Here is a 23,153-nt window from a genome sequence, read left to right on the forward strand (position 1 = left end):
ATTTTGTTTTATGTCTGGTTATTGGACAACGTTTAGGAATATTAATGCAGTGTCGCGTCTTCAAATCACGTGGGATACCGATCGGTGACAAGGTATGATTCTGGATTGTAGCCATCGCTACACGGATGCACCTATCCCGCTCTCTCATTCCTGCCCTCCATTCTTCCTTCAACAGCCGGTCTTCCTACCCGTCCGTCTTCAGCGCGGAGCACCTTGCCGATGTAACGAATCGATTGAATTCTTCGTTAAACTTTGATTGACGGTTTTTTAATTGCGAAGGTAACGAGCCGAACGTGGTTCGAATCTTGAACGAATTGAAATTCGCGGCTGGAATTCTTTTTTCGGATCGAATAAATTTCCGTTGCCGATAGTGATCGTTCGAAATCTGGTAAATCAGTGCGGCACGCGTCTGAGCGATTTCAAAATTTCTTCTCAACGTGTACGCACGCGTACTCTTATCAATATTCGAACACTCTTAAAAAGACGATAATCTTTTTCATATTGGACCATACCACTTAGATTTTCTTGTTTCAGAAGTTAGAACAATTAGTTTACTAGATGATGCGAAAAAAACATTTTGGAAAAATTGCAACTGGTCAAAAGTACATGAGAAAATAAAAAAGACAGTTTTTAATACTTCTTTGTGCAGGCGTTTGTTGAACGTTTAAGAAATACTCACTGTATGCACAGTTTTCAGAAAAATACTTCTTTTAAAATACCAGCTATAAATAAAGCTGTTTGATAGTCAGCTAAACATGTGTAACGACGACGCATTAGAACTGTCATGCGACTGCTAAGGCTCGAATAATTGGAATGTTAATGTTCCACACATGAATTTACATGGCGAATTAAAACGCATATTTATGGACAATGAGAAGATTTCAATGCAGTCGGTTCGACGCTGTCATTATGACGCAATCCAATGAATGAATCCATTTAATGAAACGCGATATTCACGCGAAGGTGACCACATAGGCTTGATATCGTTGTTCAACAATGAACGCTTTTAAAATATGTTTAACGTAAATTATGCCACAAGATCGGTATTCATAGTCTCGCAACATACAATAAAAAAGCCTTAGCAAACATGGGTCGAAAGGTCAACCGTTCCTGAGGCACAAACATTTTTGTTTGCGGTCCCTCTCCACCGCATAACAAAATTTGTCTTTAATACGTTGTAAACAATTATTTGTTATAGCTATTTGTGAAGTTTCTGAATATTTTTTTATGCGGTCTCTATCTACCGCACAAAAACAGGTTTGACTGTAAGTTGATCATAATGGTAGCAAACAAAGATGTTCATATCTCAGAAACGGTTGACCTTTTGACCTATGTTTACCAAGGCTTTTTTACTCGGCACAGGGTGTTCTATGTACGGTATAAATATTGAACGGTTCTCTTGAACACCCTGTACAATATTTCACTGCTTGATCGCTAAATCTGTCGAAACGCGGGGATGCGTTTTCTTCTTTCGCTGTCGGCGAGGTCTGAAAAAATTAAGAAGTCGTCCGTCGAGATCTGAGAGAGCGATTGTGCATCGGTTACGGGGAACAGTTGCAACGGTTGCCAGTGGTAATTTCCGTGGCCGAGCGCTGGAATCGAGGGAATCAGACCGTTCTCCTCGGTCTGCCCGATATATATTTCAAACTCCGGCGAAGAAACTATCCTAGTCTGCGCGTCTCAATATAGCTCGGGCTAGCCGGGGATAGAGTTCACGGAGCCGTAAAAGTCGAGAACTCGTGGGTTGCTTCCAAGGGGGCAGCACAATATTGCATGGTAACTGCATAGCAGTGCTCTGCTGCTTGCTGCTTTGAAGGTCACGAGTCGACGACTTCAAGAGAGCCTCAAGACCGGTTTCCTCGCAGGCCCACGTCGACGTCTACGGTCATACAGGGTGTTCGTGAAAGTACTCCCGTGGTTTTGGTAATCATCGAACCTCGCGCCGATCGGTTCCAACTGCCGAGTCTACAACATCCTACTCCACCGTACCTATCGATCGTTCGTCGATCGATTTAGAATCACTTGAATTTTCAATCCCTTTGAATTTCGTTGATCCTGAAAATCGGAATTAAACAGTCGAAATCTTTTCGTGATCAAGCATCATCTTCGGGTATCACAATAGAAACGAAATTTTCAGGGATCATACGCTGTTTGATTTCAGTACCCTACACCGACAACCTATGTTAACAGTACAAATTATAACATTATAACGAATCCGTCCCGTTTCATAACGTTCGATCTTAAATAATTATATGAAATTCGACATAATTTTATTTAACAAAGCCTCTGGACGCTACGGCGATCGATAATTTATTTCCAACGCGCTTAATACCACTCGTTTCTTTGTTCGCTCACGCTGTTCACGACCACACAGACGCTGCGTTTCCATGATCGAACGAAAAATTAATTTTGAAGAGGTACGTAACCACAAAAAATGTATCTCCATAGAGCCTCCATTTTCAACCCTTTGCACTCGGCGCTATTTTCATTGTAAAACGAAATTTTTCTTCCGTCTTGGAATATTTTCATTTTATTCGTACGAAACTGATCCGATTTCCACATATAATGTTTAAATGTTTAGTCATCTATTGAATACAAATCTTGTAATGTAACAAATATTTTGCAATATTTTCTGTAATTTCTTTGAAATAATGCCACAACAATTTCTAGTGGTGCTTCAGAGTCACCACTCGAGTGCAAAGGGTTAAAGTTAGGTTTTATAATATTATTTTCACGCTACGAAGTAATTAATACTTAAGCGAATGTATTTGATGAAGACCCAATAACAATCTGGCAACAGCTTTTCAACGAAACCTTCGAAAACTCTGTTGCTCGGTTGAATGTTTGATTCATTTTCCGCTGAATTCTCGACGAGTTAGGCTAGAACGATACGTAACAGCGTTCGGATTCAATTTCTTTTTTTGTGAAATATTTTTTTGAAAGTGTCGTCGTCGACAGACCGAGCCTTTCACAGAATACACTATCCGACGCAATCTTCTCGAGGTTCGGAAGCAAAAAACCCTTCAGCCCTTCGTTAACCATCGCTTCACAGGCGGCGTTTCGTAAATGGACAGTTTTCCAAGTGTAATGTTCCGCACCTTTGCAAACGGCCCGCAGAGTTCTGCTACACGGTATTGATTAAACTCGTTTTCTCAAAACGAGACGCTCCGGCGTTGCACATTTCGCCGGCGACCACCACGGGTGTCGTAAAAGCGAAGGAGGCGTGGAAAGACGCGATTAAAACTACATCTTCCGCATCCGTCTAATTTCCTATTTTTACCGGCAACGGTAATAGTTTTACAGCGAAACTCCATCGATTAAATCGATGCTGACATTCATGCCCGATTACAATTTTCGAACAAGATTTTATTAAATATTCGACCAATAGTTTGGATATTCCCCCATTTGTCGCGTCGAACCGACAAACAAATGATCACCCGAATGATTGCGTCGTCGCTTTGTTCAACCGATAAACCGATTAGTCCATTAACCATAATAATTACTCCGCGAGCAAATCAATTATTGTGCCCCGACAACTTAGGCGATATCATCTTTCCACTGTCTGTCACATCGTCTGCTGTAATTACCGTAAATTACAATCTGTAACAAGGGTCAAATTCCAGCTAAATTTATCGCACACCCGGTACACCGATCGAGTTACACGAGTCGCCTGTGTGTATCATAAATAGTTTTTTCTCGCAATCTTGAACACTAAGGACATATAAAATACAAGTACGTACCGACACTCGAATAGGAAAAAAGATCTATCGTTAATTGTGTGAACTGTTTTCTACACCTTCGACAGTATGAAAATGTAATACAAATGGAACACTAGACTCCAAACTTCGGGTTGAATTACTGTTCCTTCTCTCATTCAAACCGTTTTGCCTTCTTAAATTTATTTGTTAAACGGAACGTTCAGAAAGTTTTCTGGAGCACCCAACAAAACAAACTTTCGTTCACGATCGAAAACTCTAAATACGAACAAGTGATTTACAAAAACAAACGATTCGAAAAGGTGGCAAGGGGTTTTGTTACGCTAAGAACAAAAGAAATCGTTTTCGAATGGTAAACAAACTCTTATCGTGAATATCTTTTCGCCGATTCGGTGCCATTTCACAAAATTTCGCGTTGGACGTTTATTTCACGTTCTGTATGACAGTCTCTGTAATTCTTCTGTCGATCGACACGATCCAAAGCGCCGCGATGAAAGGAGGCATCCGCCATTCGTTACAGAATGCAGAACAAACCGAAGCCCCGAAATCCTCTTTTGCCGACGAGTCAACCGTAAATAATCGCCGATGGGAGCGTAATCGGTTCGAAATAAACGACTAAATTTTCACACGATCCGAACACGGTTTGTTAATTAGAATCCGTGCATGTGTCTATGGTCGGCAATAAATTCATCGAGCACGATCGTCGTGTATTAAACTACAAATCCTTTCCCGGAGTCAAAGGTAATTTAGTTCCGGAAAAATAATCGGGTGCCGAAAGAATGGTGCCGGAAAAATATGACAACAATCTCAAAAGTATACCCATAATTGATCAATTGTTTGCAAAGAATTTTGCCTTCAATTCTGTACCGGTCGTTCAAGAGGAAACACGTATTCTTTTACAGTTTTCGGTAAAGCAGCCTGTGTTCTAAATATTCGAAAAAGTATAATTTTCTTTTACAACCCTGTAATAAAATGGCGGCGTCCGTACCTTCCGAGGATCATATTGCATACTTTTTCATTTTCGTGAATTAATGCAACGCGGTAGCAATAAAGAAAATTTGCGACGTTTATGGAGATGTATTGAAGGTCGACAAGTGTCCACGTTGGTTCAGAAGGTTTGCTGCTGGTGATTATGATCTCTCTGACATGCCTCGAAGTGGACAGTTGAATTTGATGATGACGCCCTAAAATCTCTAGTGGAAGCTGATCCAAAATTAAGTATACAAGAATTATCGAGAAGCCTTGGGTCCGCATGGTCAACTATACAAAGGCACCTACACAAAATGGGAAAGGCATATGGGCAAGGAATATGGCTACCGCATCAATTAGACCAACAAGAATATTCGTCAAAGTTTGCACTTCATTGCTATCCAGATTTCGTAGAGATCCATTTCTTAGCAGAATCGTTACCGGAGATGAAAAATGGATTCTTTGTGATAACATAAAGCGTCCCAAGCAATGGCTTTCTGCAAATCAAACCGCAATGTCAACCCCTAAACCTAGCTTATCACTTGGAAAGGTGTTACTGTGCATTTGGTGGGACTGTCCTGGCATAATTCACTTTGAGTCGTTGAAACCTGGAGAAACAGTTACTGCTCAGTTGTATCGTCAGCAATTACAACGGCTGTATTCGGAACTATTGAAAAAGAGGGCATCTTTAGTCCCCAGAAAAAGGTGTAATATTGCAAATTGACAATGCCCAGCCCCGTACAGCGAAACTCACTCAGGAAAAAATCAAAGAATTGCAATGGGAAGTTTTACCGCACCCTCCGTACTCACCGGATGTTGCTCCCTCTGATCTTTTCAGATCTCTGGAGCATTATTTAAGAAATAAAACATTCTATAGAAGATGCAACCTTGAGTCATATTTTGCTTGACGAACCCTGGATCTCTATAAGAGGGGGATTGAAAATTTGCAAATTTGGCAAACTGTCCTTGATAACGATGGAGAGTATATAATAAATCAAGAAATGAAAACCTGAATTTACTACAAAGTTCGTTTTAGATTTCCAAATAATTGATTGCTTACGGGTCCACCTAATAAACAGTCAGAAATAACTGGAAAGATCGATTCCTCCGATGGAACCTCGGGCCGCGCCGTAAACGAAAGCTTTTACAAGCCTTCCCCTGGCAACATAAACCCTCTAAATCCCACACGGACGGAACACGTTCCGTCGTCGTGTGCTGCTAGCTGCACCGGCGAGTTTAGCAGCGTGGCTGCAGTCAGGACTGCAGCTGTGACTCGGTCCGTACTACAGCGGGCGCTCGTTGCAACGAATGGCGGCGTGCTGAGCACGATGAAATTTTCAACGAATTTTTTCGCGAAAACCAACACCACTCGCCCCCCGTCCCCCACCACCATTCCCGTGTTTCGACCGAAAAATTTGTAAGGAAACTTCTCGTTCGACCACTACGCAAACAGTACCGTGGCCACGATACGCTGGAATGTGATTACAGGGAAGTTGTTTAACAGGAACCTTTAATATGTGAGGCCAAAGTCGGTGCTTTCGGTTCAAGATGAAATATTCCTGTCTGGCCGTTTTGTACGTTGAAATAGGTGAACGGGTACATTGTGTGTATACAGAGTATTCCGCGCAACCGAGCCAACCTATAAATTTTATAACAGCGAAACGCGAACAAAATTTTACTCGGCCAAATTAAATAACTTTGAACAATATGTATAAGAATCTGTCTAATCTAGAAATGAAGATCTCAATAGCTTTAAGACCACATTTATTTTTTAAAAGATATCTCCGTGTGTGTACAGGGGCAATTACTTTTCAAAGGAAAAGGATTTTCAATATAGTTCCCTTAACTTTAAACGCAACTCCACTGCGCTTGTTCCATTATTTTGTTATTGTAATACACTACAGTGTTTACTCGATCACTGTATCAGAGAAAGACATTTTCTCGGTCTTCTTGTCACTATCGCTTACCGGTCATAGGTTTTTCATGACTTGTAAACGGACATGACTCTTATGTCAGCGTGCCCTGTGATTTCGTCTAAGAGTCAGTCACCAGAACGGCGGAGCTGACTCGTAACGAGAATTCACTGTGGTTCGACACCGTTTCCACGAAACTTTCCATCGAATGTCTTGTGACTCCATTCGAAGAGTGCCAACAATTTCGAGGTTCAATTTGAAAAATGAAAGTCTCACGGACACACTCGAGCGTTTATATTTACCAAGAGGTTCGGTGAACGAGAACGAGAGATACCCCGGAGGCAGATGAGGGAAAGTAAAAGTAACGCGGGAAGAGTAGGAAAAACCTAAATGCTGAGGAGAAAGGCGAGGTTATGGCGAATTTACGGCGTGAAAATGGCGTAGAGTAAGTCTGTATAGAAGATTTACGAGCGACTATGCATACTTCCTACCTAAATCAGGCTGGAAAATGTGCGAGACGGTTCCAGAACCTGTTAGAAGGGAACTGTTTTCGCGAAAGGGGTTGGTTAACTCCATTGATAATAGTACATTTGAAAGTCTATGGCGCAAGCTTGGCGAGTGGCGGTGTTATCAAACGAGCCGGGTTAAAAATAGGCCGGCGGACTTCGCTGTAACGCGAAGCATGTCCCGAGACAAGCTTACAGTTTCGAGAAGGGTAGAAGAACACGGAAGTCTCGTGATCTCCTCTCGTCCGACCTAAACCTCCGAAATCCTTCTGACGAAACGCCTCTGTCGTCCCTCTTTCCAATCCTCGCTCGTGTTTTCTCACTCTCTTGTCCCCTCGCCTCTCGCGCCCTCACCTATTCGTCCTCCTCCTCGTCCTCCGCCTTCTATATTCCTACCCCTACTCCTACCCCTATTTTACTCCCACTGTTACTCCTACTCCTCCCGCCTCATTCTTGTTTCCGTCTCCTTCGCACGATTGCAATTTCAAGAGAAGAACCACCGGTTCTTCTAGATACATACTTCTTCTTCTTCTTCTTCTTCTTCTTCTAGTTCGTTCGTCTACCGTGAATGGATCGAGTTTACTGCCGGCAGAAGGCAGAAGAGTCTTACGTCAGGGCTAAACTGATGCAGTATTCACGGGCGAAGACTGCAATCGGTAACTCGTGCCGGTCGAATAATCGCGTCGAGTAACGATTCAACGACACCCGAATATTTCGACCGTACACCTTCCTTTGGTCCCGTTTAAGCGAAACATTTACATATTCCGTTGGCTTCCGTTGCTTTCAGTCGCCAGTCACTTTGTTAACATTTCAGATCTTTTCCTCTCTAGCACATTCGAGCCCCCTGGGCAAGATTCGGCACTCCTATACGTACACATCAGGTTGTCCGGAAAGTTCCTGCCGATTTTTAAGGAAAACTCGAACGCGGTACATTGGCATTTCGATATACATTTGTTGAATTATTGTAAGTGCCATTTTGTTCCATAAAACGACCAAAGAGTTAAAGTTTTTGTCATTATGGGAAATTTGTATTTAAAACCTAAATACCTTTTGTACCTTTTGTGTCCTTTTGTATTTTGTATTTTGTACCTAAAGAGATCCCAACCAAGCTCCAACAGCTTTTGGAAGGAAAAAGCATCAAATGCCTATAATTCACTCTGTTTCCTTCCAGACTTAAGAGCGTATGAAACTAACAAAAATTAATGTATCATAATCAAACTTTTTTCTACGGCCGACATTAGATGCTGTCTAGCGTTAGGGGATCTCGCCCTACTTCTTTTACAAATAAAAACTGAATAAACTACAAACTGTTTGTTCGACTTTGTCGAGACAAATCATGGAAATGACTGGTAAATTTTGGTTAACGAGGATCAGATCCACTCGGCAGTGGAGGACAATTTATGCTCCAGTTTCGCGATCGTTTAGCTCGCGAGAGTTAGTCCCTCGCGTCGTCGCAATTTCAAGAGGAACCGAGACGTCGCTCGCGACGCGAATGGACCGAGTTTAACGTGGGGGAAAAAGAAAAAGAAAAAAAAAAAAAGAAACTGTTACGCCCGGCTCGAACTGATACTGTATTCACGTCAGCAACTGCAGCCGGCGAACCAAGTCGCGGCTCAATGGCTGCCCTGTAATGGCTCCGACGCTCTTTGAAACTTTCATCGGCGTGGAAAAACGCTCCCGAACCCGAGGCGTACTTCTCCGGTCGATCAACGAAATAATTTCGTGGATACCGGGTCCACGAAGAATCCCCCGGCGCGTTCCTATGTTCTCGGCGCTGGAAAAATCGTACGTGAAACCTCGAATTTTCGCGTCAAGAGAAGAAAATTCCCCGTGAAATTTCCTTTCATCCGCGCTCGACTCGTTCTCCGCTACGAGAATAGAAATGCTATGCAAATTGGAATATTTCTCGGTGTGCGATGCATTTATTAGAATAAGGCGTAGTTACATACATAGTTTCTTCGCGCGAACTTTCGACGGTCGTTTCATCCCCTTCGTCCCAAGTATGCAACGCCGCAAAAAATATATCTAGCCACCGAACAGTTTCGCATACTTTGTATCTCCACATGATTTCATGAACATTTCTATACCATTGAACGTAAGTTTTTCTAATTGACGTTAATGGACCGATTAAAAATATGAAATATTTATTCGCAAGATGTTTCGAGACAGTTCGTCTGTACAGAGTGTTTAAAAAAAAAACGTGACACTTTTCACGATTTTTCAAGTACCTGCGATAATCTGACAAACAAATATTTTGAACAAAAGTTGATCAAGTCTTGTTGAGCATTGTCAAGGTCACCTTAATTTTTTTTAAATGGTGTTTATTATTCAGACTCGAAATTGCATTCAATTTCGGGAACCTTGACTAAATGAATGCGAACGATTTCGTGAAAAACACAAATAAAACTTTTGGAATTTAATCATTTTATAATCTTCGCAGGGTTGAATAATCCATATGGAGTCGGTCATCGACATTAGGTTCCCATTGACAAACTAAGATTCGACTAGGTGAATTTTGGGATTGATTTTCTAGTCGTGAATATGACATTAAACCTGCGAAGTTGAAGAAGCGGGTTCGTTGCGACGCGACGTGACGGCGAGTTCATTGTTTCCTCGTGCAGGATGGCTCAGCGACGATTGTACGCCGGTAAGTAAACCCTTCGGGAAACGTCAGGAAACGACAAAAGAATTGGTCCTAAAACAAACCCTTCGAAACTGACTTGCCTTTGTCCGCCGACATCTCGCTGAAATTTGATTCTACCGGGAAACCTCTCGACCAGAGGAGCAAAGAATATGTAATACGCCAACTACAAAAAACAGCACCCTAAACGATTTCAAAGTATCACGCTGTTCTAAAAACGGTAGCGGAGACCGGGGCTAAAAGTTCCCGGGCTAAGTTGTTCCGACCATTATTTATTAAAAAATAAAAAACAGAAGAATGTGCAATTTTTATAAATTTGCTTACTTTTTATTGGTGATTAGAACTTTATTCTCACAGTAAGAAGCCCGTTTTGAAGTGTTTGTACCGTGTGTGTCAGCAAGTTCGACGAAAAAGGATAGTTATGGCTGATCCTATATCACTGCAGAGGCATCTAATACCCTAACAGAATGATGTAACACGGTAAGTACGTAACCCAGTAATCCTAATAAGATTATCGATAACGGTGTAATAATTTCGACATAAACAAACATTGTTTCTTATTTAGCCATAATAATAAGTGCTCCTAAAAAAATGTCTTGAAGAACCGTCTTCACAATCAGTGATAACTAGACCGTGGATTTTCTGCGTTTATGGCAAAAATGAATCAGCGAAACGGTAAAAGTGTTTAAAGAATTTAAAAGTACCTTCGTATTATTTTCAATTCACTAAAATGATCTAGGAACGAGATATAAACGTCTATGTAACTCCTGTATCTTGCATTTGGTGCAAAATTTTTGTTTGGTTTGTTGAATAAATATTTTCGTGGAATTTGGATGCAGGCTGGGTACAAGTCGTTCGGAATTTAGGAGGCAAAATTTTTGCTTGAAGAGCGAGCCGTCGGATAAACCGTGTTAAAACAATAGCCCCGTGTGAATACACCCTGCCATGGACGTTCCGAGGGTAAAAGCGAGCATTAAGCGTGAAATCTTATTAAAAGATCTTTGTCTTTCCGCAACCGTGATTAATTATCAAGATATTGAGAGACTTCAGAGAATTGAGATTTTTTTTTGACAAAAGGTATTTAGATTTTTCCGTATTTTCCGCCAACAGAGCCGTGAGTATTTCATTAGAGCCGACAAATAGAATGGAGAATGAACAGGGTGGTGCGTGGTATTGCTTCGCGACCTTAATTTCCGGAGCCCTCACTTTCGCCTCGGCCAGCAAGCGCATACATACATATACACACGTCCGCCTGCGCGGGAGCGCGCTCGCACACACACACACACACACAGTCGAACGCAAGCCTGTTTCTTTGCCCTTCTTCGTTCCTCTTCGTTTTCATCGTAGCACCTTCCAACGCGAGCAAGAAAAGAGTTGTAAACGGAGGTGGGTCGAGGGTATTTTATTACCCCGTTCCCGAGCATCTTAGCTTCAGGTCCAAAGAGAATAGGAAAAGATGGCGGCGCGGCGCACTATAATTCCTAATTTGGACGATTAGGCGCGCGCGCGCCGCTTTCCTGATACTCGCTACCGTGAATTGTACTAGTCTTCCATTCTCTGAAGATCAAGAATATATAAAGAACGTAGGCGTCTACCTCTTCACGTTTAAACGCGCGCATAAAACTGGCCCGGAGAATGTCGCGCGAGAAAAATGAGGACCGCGTTCAATTCGCTTACGTACGTTGCGCTAAAGTTGTTCTAAAACATTTGATGTTCTACTTAAAAGGGCCCGGCATAGTCACGTGACTTTGTCTTGGTCTTGATCCGACGGGTCCTAAGTCTGTGACTAAACTTGTCACATTTTTTGCTCTGTGTCTTCAAGTTTCCCGCTTTATTTCGCAGAGAATCAAGACAAAATATAGCTCAATTTGTAGCCGGAGATATTTTCTGGCGCGCGCTGCTTTCGATTTCATCCAGAAAACTCATCCAATGGCATAAAAATGCATGGATTCCACGGCACGCGCATCGTCAATTTTTGGCCTACTTCTAACGCTTATATCACCAAATATCTGCATAATCTCGTCAGCTGATGACCAGCGCGCGCTAGATTGATCCTTCCTCTTTCGAACGAGCCCTTTCCCAGCGAAAAATATTCTCATCTAAGGGCGAAAAGTTGGGGCACGTAAAACCATTTTTCGCATATTTTTGTCAGTAACCTGGTCACTCTACCTTATCTACAGAGTCTTCACCTTTAACTGTAAAAGTATTTCGTCGCTCTTTAGATTCGAAAGCTCGCTTATTGTGTACACCATGCCCTTCTCGACAAAATTTAACTATTTAATACTTCCATACTTGCTGTCTTAAAGATAGTTTGTACAAGAATGCAAACAACATTTGGAATAATCGGGTAATTATGAAGATGCAGCCGACAATTGCAAAAAATGTGTGAAATTTCATTTCATACTACTGATGAAAACGGGCGACTGCAGAAAGTATTTCGCAGAATACCAAACCTGTTATCATTGAAAGCCCAATACACAGACACGTAATATGTTGTGACTTTTTCGCCTATTTTTGTCGGTAATGTAGTCACTCTACCTTATCGCGAATCTACGAAAACCAGGCCCTCAAACTTATTCAAGCTACGTAAAAGAACGTTTAACGTTTCCGTCGACATAGTATATACCCGTGTACATAGAACTAATCGAGACATCAAGACAACCAAAAGAAGCGACGAAAACAATTCCGCTATCGCTAATCCGGGATAAATCGGTTGCTGCGACCCGTGCCAAACCGTTCGCATTCTCTCGAAATCGCGGCGATCGGATGACAACGTAGAATCCGGGAACTGTGGAAATAGCGCGATTTGAAAGTTAATATTTGCAGTATCGGACAAAGTCGTCTGTCGCGCGATATCGGTCTCCTATACCTGCTATCTGAAAACTCGTCGACAACAAGTTCCCATCGCGTGGCAAAAAAATCTGTCGCGCATTTTCCACGATCGAGGAGGATCGGAACGCGCGCGCAGAGATAGGTCGGAAAAGGGAGAGAGAGAGAGAGAGAAAAAAAAGGAAAACGGTCGGTTCGAATTCGAGGAACCACTGCCGAGCGCTCTCTGTTTAAGGTTTGCTTTGTGACAACGCGAGCGCACCGGAAGTCTGGATATTCGGCGAGGACGGATTTCCGCAGGGTAATCTAGCATCCCCCTGTGTTCGCGGCAGCCAGTGCCATTTGCCTCGAGCCCGTTCGAATAGATAGGAATCGTATAAATGGGTCATTCGTTTGCAAAGGGACGCCGCGCCTCGTCGTGCCGTCCCGAGGAAAGAGGAACTGTCACCTTTTCATTTCGCAAAACGAGAATGAGCTTCCGTAATTGTCTAATACACGAGTCCCGATAAATTCGATTGCCTTCGCGTTTTATGAATCTTCCATAGGATAGGGTAATCCGTATCCGTTTGAAACGCCGACAAACCCTTTTCGCGTGTCCCTTTTCCTGCCGTTTAGTCGTAAACAACCGTCGCGACCACGAATACGTATCAATAAAATGTGTATGTCATTCGCAGAACGTAAGGCATTATAACTGTGTCGTGAAAATGTTTGTCATGCGGAAAGCTTTTGTTGCTAGGAGGTCTTGCATGTCCCATTTTAGTATTCGGGATATGTGCGATTTACGGCATTTCTTTTTTTATATTTCTTTTATCCTTTCCTCAAGAGACGATGCATCGAAGAGTAAGGACGCCGACATTTCTTTTTATTTGTTCGATCTCTTTATATTGTTTACTTGTATTGTGAAAAACTTGGTTTTTTATTGCACAAAACGTAATTTTTAATCTGTACGAACAATGGAAAAATGAACTTCATTCGATATCCAATTCCAAGTTCGGAATCAACAGATTCCGAAATTTGAATATCATTGTTTCCGAATCCAATTCTATTTTTATCGTTTCTCATCGATTCGACGTGAACAATTTCAAACGTCGTAATATTGTTCCGCAAAAGTGCCAATCACATTAGCTCCTTTGTTGAACAGAAGGGGTTAATTGTATTTTCTTGGAGTGTAACGTCCTAAAAAAAAGGAAAAGTTTTTATGAAACTCCCGTTAGATATTCAACGGGCCGGTGCGCCGGTGCTTCACGGACTTAATTAAAAATTAAACGAGCCCTCCGGGAGCGTCGCGACCGCCGAAATTCGTCGGTGCTCGCTCCATAAAGCCGAGGATTGAGCGTCGCTCCTCACAATGACATCCCTCAGCGAACGGATGGTATCTATCCATACGGATCCTACCGTTTGGATGGTCGAGACTATGCGAAATATACAATCTGTCCGAGATATCTGGAAACCGACATTGAAATCAATAGAAAACAACTCGTTCCAAATCGTTGCATCTTTGCGCTCATTTCTTTTTGCAACAATACAGTGTTTACTTGTTATATGTCCAAAACGCTGCTCTAGTCGGGGACATATATCGGCCAGGAGATACTATCCTTTGATCAGCGAAGCTCTAGAGGCCTCGGTTCATGGTATACCCCGTGGCAGTGGGGATAGTTCTGGGACTTTTATCAGCTGGGTTTTCTGACATATACATACAGAGTAAAGACTGTACATTCTTCCATTCACTACGATCTAGTGTAGAGGGTAAGTCATTTTCTATGCTCCGTTGTGAAGGTGTTATTGAATTAAAATTTAATTGATTTTAGTTTGGCCAAAAATATTTGCAACAATGTTTCGTCGCGCGTCATTATTCGTCAACGGAAACATTAATCGGTGACATTCGAAGTAACATCACGATGTGCTATGAACCAGCGTTACTCTAGGCCAGGCCTGTGCAGCCCGCGGCCCGCGGGCCACAGTTGGCCCGTTCTCCCACTTCTTCGTTCCGCTAAGGTGGGAAGTGACGTTCCCTCGCTATTTGACACGGTCGTATCGCCAGAACCGCATGGCATTTGTTTCTATCGCGGACCTATTCCTAACGTATATTATAACATAAGAAGGAGCCTGTGGGGGATCGGATAGATTGATGATGGCGTGGCCCGCGACGAAGAAGAAGTTGGACAGGCCTGCTCTAGGCCGTTCAGTCATTGCTAAACTGCAGACGATTATTCACGTTTTTATTTGACAGATTCAGAGAGAGAGAGAGAGAGTTCTAAATAAATTTATAAATATTTACGATAACCTAAAAAAAAAAGGTCCCCGTTTATTCTGCTCGACTGCGACAAATGAGATAGTGCAACGTCTTACGAAGCTTTGGACGAGCAAGATTCATCGACTGCTGCGAAAGAAGAGGAAGGCTCAGGAAGTAAGTAATTTTAATTACGGTAAGCTGTGATCAACATATCAAATGAATACAAGACGCTGGTATCTCGATGGAACAGGCGTTCGTGTCGCGGTACCAGCACGAACGTGGCGTGATCTACTAGCCTCCTAAAATTCCCACAAATTTCTCAAGACTTCCTGGCCGACACGCGAAAGTATCCTCCGACCAGACACTTTCAGCAACTTATCGGCCGGTCGTTCTCGTTTGTCTACCAAAGTTTCTCGGGTTCCGCTCGGCCACGGTGTGTGTCTACGTACGTATAGAAAATATCGACCTTCGCCGCGCCTTAGAAGCTAATCGGATTTAACATCGCAACCGTGCGCAGACATGATCCATGGCCGAATAAAATATACTTTCAGGAAATATATATCTACATATGTATATATATATAAGGCAAGTTTTGTAGGAGAAACCGCGCGGGCGGCGCGTACTATCGATCGTCGAGGGTTCCGCGGCTCGGTTCCGTGCTTGTTCGCCCATGGAATTCTCCTTTCTCCCGGGGCAACTTCTAAACGCGTCTAATTTCATTTAACTTTCGCCCCGGCGAATCATTCCGCGCGTGGTAAAAACAGCCGCGGCGCCCGCCCTGCCAGACAATTTTCGTCGCTGATTACGCGGAGCGCGCAACGGCAACATCGGCGAATATCTTGCGGCCGTGAAACAGATACCCACCTAACTGGTCCGTTTTCCGCGTGTAACCGCGGCCACGGAACCCGGGATAGGTTCCCGTAGAACCCGTGGAACCGCCGACGATGTTTCGCGAGTCGTGCCCGGCGAATCCGGCGGTTTTAGCCGGTGAAAAATTTCTTTAGGATGCAAATAAGTTCGCCGCGAGCATGCTCCGTTCGCCTCGTATCTGCCGCCGACACTGATTTCGCGTGCGGGCATGCAGAAGTTGCAATGTCAGCCAAGAACGCGGTATCCGTGCGCGCATATTCCATCGGCTCGAAAAGCCAGATACCAGAAACACACTAGCTCCACGAACTGTAACCCTCCCCCCAACCCCCTCCCTACGCTAACATGGCTTTTGTTGTTACTGCCGTAAATCGACGTTAGAAACTCGGGAACGGAACGGGACACCCGATGTCTGATCGTTTGCTCCGAATCGAACTTTCCCGGGGAGCACCTTCGAAATTTAACGAAAAAGGGAATTGTTTCGCGATTCAATCTTAACCCTTTGCACTCGGCACTATTCTCAATGTAAAATTTAATTTTTCTTCCGTCTTACGATATTTTCAATTTATTCGAACGAAACTGATCCGATTTCTACATATAGTATTTGAATGTTTGGTGATCTATTAAATACAAATATTGTAATGTAACAAATATTTTGTAATATTTGTTGTAATTTCTTTGAAATAATGCCACAACAATTTCTGGTGGTGCTTCAGAGTCGCCATTCGAGTGCTAAGGGTTAATAGTCGCTGATACGATCGGTCGACGAAGCGCTCAATGGAAAATGAAAATGTCTAGCACAGTCCCGTTCCGCAAGCCTCGCGGCGGGCAAGGGCGCCCGCCGATGCCCGCGGGCATAGGGGGCAACGTCGGCGGGAAAAATATTGTCGTAGGCTGAACCGTCGAAAGGAGGCGTGGTTCGTTGCCCGCGAAAACAAATTCTCTGCCCGCACGGGCAAAACGGGACTGGTCTAGAGCAGGGGTGGGCACGGTAGGGGCCCCTCAAACGCCTGCTTCTCCCACCACCCTCTCATTCGAGGAGAGTAACCGCGCTTACTGGAAGGGGACAGTGGGCGTTACGGTGGGAACTGGCTTATCTCAATTGAGACAAAAATGCTCATCCCTGTTCTAGAGGATCTAGATATTTCCAGCATAGAATGTGAAAGAACATTGAGAACGATCGTCGTCAGAATCTGTTTAACTGAAAAAGCGGGGATAATTCTGTCGTTTGTGTATACATATGGCTTAAGAAGGTCTTCGTAGATTCGCGATAAGGTAGAGTGACTACATTACCGACAAAAAATGGTTTCACATGCCTCAAGTTTACGTCCTCATATCAGGTCGATTTTAATGAAATTATTCATTAAAAAGTTACGTGACTATCCCGGGCCCTTAACGAAGATCGAGATACTGTCCACAATTGAGCCAACTCATACTTGAAACGCGAAAAATGTGCAGAAATCGTCGCAGGAGGAGTTGATTTACTGCTGGTCGTATCTACAAGCTGATTTAACCCTAATAATTAACAGGTCGAATCATGTTTCTATCGATGGCGATATCGCTGACGAAATTTCGAATTGAATCGCAACTCCGTTCATAAAACGTAGAATATTCCTGTGAGTGTTTAATTTGTGCTGTCGGTTCGAGAAACGAATGATTAAAAGATCGTGTTTGGAGTGTCGAGACAACACAATACGGCGGATTAAATTAATATTCAATGCGAAACGGTACTCCAACTTCGCTTTTCATTCGATTGCCGCAGGTATTCCGGCGTCCGACGATGGGTAAAAATCGTTCGAACGCAAAAACGGAAAAGACTCGCAAACGGAATTCGAAAATTCTTGAACGGGGGCAACGATGACCTAAATGTCAGGTGCGCCTTTAATACTCCGCAAGAAGAATTTGTAGGTACCTGCTCGTTAGTAACTCGAAAGGGAAGAGGAGGAAAATCAACCGGGAAACGTCGGCCAATTCAGCTAAAATTCGTACAATCAAAGAGGTGGATCCAACCGGGGTGCAACGGAGGAGAATCGATATCGCGGATGCACTTGGCGAAACGACGACTGGAGGAGCTTGACTGAACGACAGACAGAGAGAATCGTGAAGGAAGAATGAGGAGAGGTGAAGAGAAAAAAAGGGAGAAGACGGTAAGGGACAGCGAGGGGTAGAGAGTAGAAAAGCAAAGGGGTAGACAGCGAGGAGGAGTACACGTCCAGGGAGGGATGAACGAGCAACAGCCGCTGCTCTTTTGTTTTCCGGGACAAGAGGGGTGTCTTGGTTCGCTCAAAATCTTCGCCAGACCAGTCAGAGGCCCCGTTCTTTCCTCCCGGATATGAAAGTGCGTCGATCGGAGCTGCCTTCCACGATCTTCCGTTACGCCAGCTTCTTTTCGACAATTACAAGATCCTCCCAGAGAGTGATTGTCTCCGAGATCACGGCGAAGTGGCCGATCCGTTGATCCGAATCTTTCTCCCTGGGACCAGTACTTAGCTAAATTGTCCGCCAGTTCCGAAAGTAAAGTTCGTGCCCTGGTAAACAAGTTCCGAGGGATTTTCGAGGCGATTCGCTAGTTTCTTTGACATACTTGCACGGACAGAAACGTCGTCGCATTTCACCACGTAGCTTCGAAGACGATCCTAACGCTACGACATACAATCTATTTGCGAGAAGACCCATGCTTCAGTCTCGTCCGATATTCCACCTGAAATACTGATCTGTATCATCCCTGAAATTGAATTCAAGTTTCACCATCGAAGAACGAACATTCAAGGAAAATTCATTTCTATGTCCCCGGCTAGACCCGTGTCTTGGACATATATCGAGTATGTATGTATTCATTTATTGCTCCCCTCGGGGTTACAATCCCATTACATCACATCTCCTTCAACTTGCAAAATCGCATACCACTAAATACACACAGAGAGAGAGAGAGTCGCTTTTCAATATAATAAGTATAATAAAAACAAAACATAAAAATAAAATACCAATGTATCAAAATAAAATAAAATAATACAAACATAACGCTCGCCATAGATACGATATAATAAAATAAAATAAAATAAATTTAATAAATTTCATTATCCGTTAAAGGAAAATTCATTTCTATGTCCCCGGCTAGACCCGTGTTCTGGACATATATCGAGTAAACAATGAAACGAAGAAACTTATTTCTTCCTACTGACTAAATTAGCACTTCTTTGCAAGTGAAATTTACAAACGTATCTTACATATTTTTTTTCCGAATCTACCCTAGTATCGTGTCCCTTCAAATGGGGCTGCAGACTGAAAGATTTATAAACTGCTTCGATCTTCAATTCGACTAATCGCATTGATGGGCACCGCTACTAATTCGAACGCGTTTCAGACAGTGCTAACAAAGTCCCGAAGCGTTCATACAGACGGAGCGCGCCGAGAACGGTTCTTCACGGTGGAAAACAAAAAGATACTCTTGCCCAAGCTGATAAAACATCTGCCAGTTTGGAACTGTTTGGTACAGTTTGTCGGGTGTACATTCGCAACGTGGCACATCCAGCGGAGCATAATGAGAGCATTGTTCTCGGAAATTATAGCCGCATTGTTATTACTCTTTCTTTTTCCGCACTGCGCTTCCTGCTGTATCCCCTACCCCCTCTCGAGCCTCGTCGCTTCTTTTCCTGCGTTTTGCAGTTTAATACCTTCTCCGTCTCTTTTCTTTGTCGAAACATCTCCTTGTCGGTCTTTTAACGACGAGAACAGATTCCAGTATATTTATAGATACAGCACGTATAACTTTAAACCTGAATTATGCTTTCTACCAAGGAAATTTTTCATTATAAAACTAACTAGATAACTCGTTCAATAATGTTGAACAGGAGATAGTCGGGTGACGTATAGTTATTGCTTCGTGATGTCGCGTCCTTGATTTCGAAGGTAGCGGGTATTAGTCGACGATCGTCTCTAATTACTTAAACGCTTCCTCGGCAGTTTTCTTGGCGGTAGCTGAGTTGATTATAAATTGCGTAAGTTATACGTGGAAACAACAATGTATCTATACGTGTGGAGAATAAACCGTTTTTATTTGTAGTTCAAAGAGCATTGCTGTTGGTAAAGTGTCGATTTGGCTGCTGTTTTTCTAGTAGGGGTATACGCTATACGAACACCGTTGGTATAGGTGAGAGACCGCAGTGTTTAAGGGATATGTTCCACATGGGAATAAAGCAACAAGGCACAGTTTCACTTAGGCGTAATCAATAGAATTACTCCGCCTCTATTATAGCTGCAGCTACAACCTACAATGGTGGATCATTAGGAATAGGAGATAACGCCGTAGCAAGATCAATTCCGCTTTGAGGTTACCGTCGGTCGGTCCGAGCTGAATAGATTGGTTCTGTTATAATAGTATTAAGACGTATTTTCTCCGTGGCCACGCAATTATACAGCGAATCGTGCAAATGCTCTTGGTCGAAATTAAAATTCACGCGCATTCACTCCACAAACGATGCTATTAACGATCGCATTAATTGCAGGAGTATGGTTCAGCGTGTTAACGATTGCGATACGATACAGTGGAATTAGACGTTGCACAAAAATATTGTAAAACCTAGAAGAGAGACCTCAATACTTTAGACACCTTCGTGCCCGTGTTAATTGCTCATTCGTTACCGTAATTATTTGTTAGTATAAACTACACGATATCTTTTCGAACTGCTGCATTTTTATTGTTAATTTACATTGCAATATTTAATCCAATACCTGGACTATTTTGCAATTAAACGGAGGAATTAGCTTAACAAACGTTAAAATGTGAGTGTCCGTAATAAACCTGACTTCCTCGTATTTAAGCTTCGTGAACATAGTATGTTTAAAAATAATGAAATGAAACATCGTTTACGGACGTCGGAAGGTTCAACGGATAATTTCGTCGGTAGATTGAAATTTTGCAATCGTCGGAAAACGTCCGTAAATACAAACGTAATACGTTTGTATGTTTTATTGTTATCTAAGGCAGACAATCTCTACAGCAACGGCAGACCGATTTTGAGGCGAAGCCGACGAATCTCTCTTTAGTCGGCGGAACACGGTTGTTTAACGATTGCAAGTTAAATTGCACGGCATGCTATTATAACTTTATATCCTCGTTAGACTTTCTAAGAGGGCGTCGTCCGGAATATGTACTTTTGAGAGGCGTCGATTTACTACTTCTTCGGGAACTTCTCGGAGCGTTGTAACGCGACTGGGAATGTTCTGGACATTGGCGCAACTTCGTTCTCCGAAAAAGAAATGGGAGAAAGAAGTTTCATAAAAGGTTCTTTCTTTCGGTCGTTCTGTCCATAGAAACGCTGCAGAGCCGAGTTAAGTGACAAAAAAAAAAAAGAAAGAAGGAAAGAAAGCATTGTCACCAGCTACAAACACAGGAATTACTCGAATTAACGAAACCGGTGAGATTTCCGAACTCGACGAAAATAATGGAATCAAAAGTACTTTCGTTCAAAGCGTATTTCCATTAAGTAATCAACGTCTCATTTCTCCGAATGGACAGCGAGCAAAAACAAAATTTTTCAATCCCGAGATCGCCGGTTTCGAGTACCCAATTCGCGAATGGCGCGCAACATCTTCGATTAATATCGCTGATGTTTGTTTATTTACCCGTAACAAAGAAAAATACCGAACGGCCGGGCGCCATCAAATTTGATTACCATTCGATGAAGCTCGCTAGATCGAACGGCAATTTCCCTGAAATACGTGCGCGAATATTTTTCCGTCGGGTTGGCGAATTAGTTGATTACTTTTCGGTCGGGAATAAATGTGAAACTACAAATTTGTGTAAAGCATTGAAACGGCGATCGAACGAGCACTCGCCGCTATTAAGTGCGCGCGGAACGTTACAGGGGAGAGGGCCGCGCGCCGGTGATAAAGATCCGCCATGACTGATGAGGATGCAAGCGGTCGGGTCCTTTTGTTCGAGCCTTTTATCGTTAACGAATTTCAAACAAGCCCGCGAAAGCTCGATCTCGCAATGAGCGATTCCAATGCCAGCGATATAGGGGCATCTCTCTATTGGCCATTTGCCAGTTCGGGAGTAACAGCGCTCGCAGCTTGACTCGCTAGTAAACAGCCAATAGGGAACTTGGTTGCGATTCACGGTGTCGGCTTTGAAAGGCTGGCCTTGGGTGTGTAACCATTGTACTGTGATTGAAGAGGCTAATTTAGATGGACGCGCGTGTATGCTGGCCACGAGGGAAGAAACTCTCCTAAGGAGTGTTCCACCACCGCCAGACAAATGACTGGCAACTGACCTCAGTCACGTTAAGAAGATTGAACGCCGAATCTCGACGAGTCAGATTTTATTCTGGTCGACCTACACGCCCCTCCCTCTTTCTCCACTGGACGTTAAAAACCTCGGGGGATGTTAAATCGGCGCCAAGTCGGACGTCGAAAGATCATCGATCTTTTCGGTCCAACCGGCGCGCCGCTGCGCCGTTCTGTTGCATCCCTTGCGCGAATTTCGACCAGTATGACGAGGGGAATGTGTGCGCTAATAATTCGGAGATCGTGCTGCACTCATTTTAAATTGTTGTTACAGTGCAGCAGTCGTCTAAGCGGTAGAACGTGAATCATGCGAGTAGACCTCGCGCTCGCCATTAGTCTTTCTGTGATTTTTGATAGTTATTCGTTTGATTTAACCCTTTGCACTCGAGTGGCGACTCTGAAGCACCACTAGAATTTGTTACATTACAAAATTTGTATTTAACAGATTACTAAACATTTAAATATTATGTGTGGGAATCGGATCAGTTTCGTATGAATAAAATGAAAATATTCTAAGACGGGGGAGAAAAATTTAGTTTTAGAATGAAAATAGCGCCGAGTGCAAAGAGTTAATTGACAGAAATTGAGTATAACTAAATAATACACTGATCTCTGTCATGACGCTATCATCTTTAAAGAGATATATTAATATAAGAATAATTGTTGGACTATGGGTCTTATACATGCACCATAAAAAAAGAGTGAGCGATATAGAACATTGCGAAGACATTACGAAAACGTAAGAATATCCTTGTATTATTTTCGACCTATTAAAATGATTAAAAGAGGGAATACAAAATAATCGCAGTTTTATTTTGTGTACAGATCCATTTTCTAATCGCTTGTATGTTTTATTAAGAAACATGACAAATATTGTTATGCGAATTAGACATTAATCTAGCATTGGATAAAGGGGTTTAGAATTTCAGTCGCCTGCGTTAAGGGCATGTCTTTAGTCAGAGAAAAATGTGTTATGAAATCTTGATCGCGAATGGTACTATTTTATTGCAGAATTAATATAAAAGAAGCCACTTTTGAACTTTAATGTAGAATCTGTGTTTGAACGAATTTTTTTCCACTTTCCGTGATCAGAATTAGCAACTGAAAAATTGAGAGAAACAGGTACTCGGACGCCTCGAATGTGTCAAATATTTTTCAGAAGATGCGACGGAAAACGGTAGAAAAACTGGT

General features: G+C 42.8%; 1 protein-coding gene across 16 annotated transcripts in view; it reads right to left on the minus strand.

The window, feature by feature from the left end:
- The window catches only part of LOC143357961 (protein muscleblind), a 420,294-nt gene that overhangs the window by 348,783 nt on the left and 48,358 nt on the right, over window positions 1–23,153 (minus strand). The window contains exon 5 of one of the 16 annotated variants that reach the window (XM_076794720.1): window positions 1,220–1,487. The exons of 14 other annotated variants lie outside the window; for them this stretch is intronic. In XM_076794720.1, the coding sequence (XP_076650835.1) occupies window positions 1,350–1,487 (138 nt within the window). In that variant the 3' untranslated portion in view covers window positions 1,220–1,349. Of the gene's footprint in view, window positions 1–1,219; window positions 1,488–2,142; window positions 2,179–23,153 lie in introns of those variants that run through there. One more of the 16 variants, XM_076794722.1, reaches the window with a different exon arrangement.

The sequence above is a fragment of the Halictus rubicundus genome, chromosome 10 (assembly GCF_050948215.1).
Source record: "Halictus rubicundus isolate RS-2024b chromosome 10, iyHalRubi1_principal, whole genome shotgun sequence".
Classification (NCBI taxonomy): domain Eukaryota; kingdom Metazoa; phylum Arthropoda; class Insecta; order Hymenoptera; family Halictidae; genus Halictus; species Halictus rubicundus.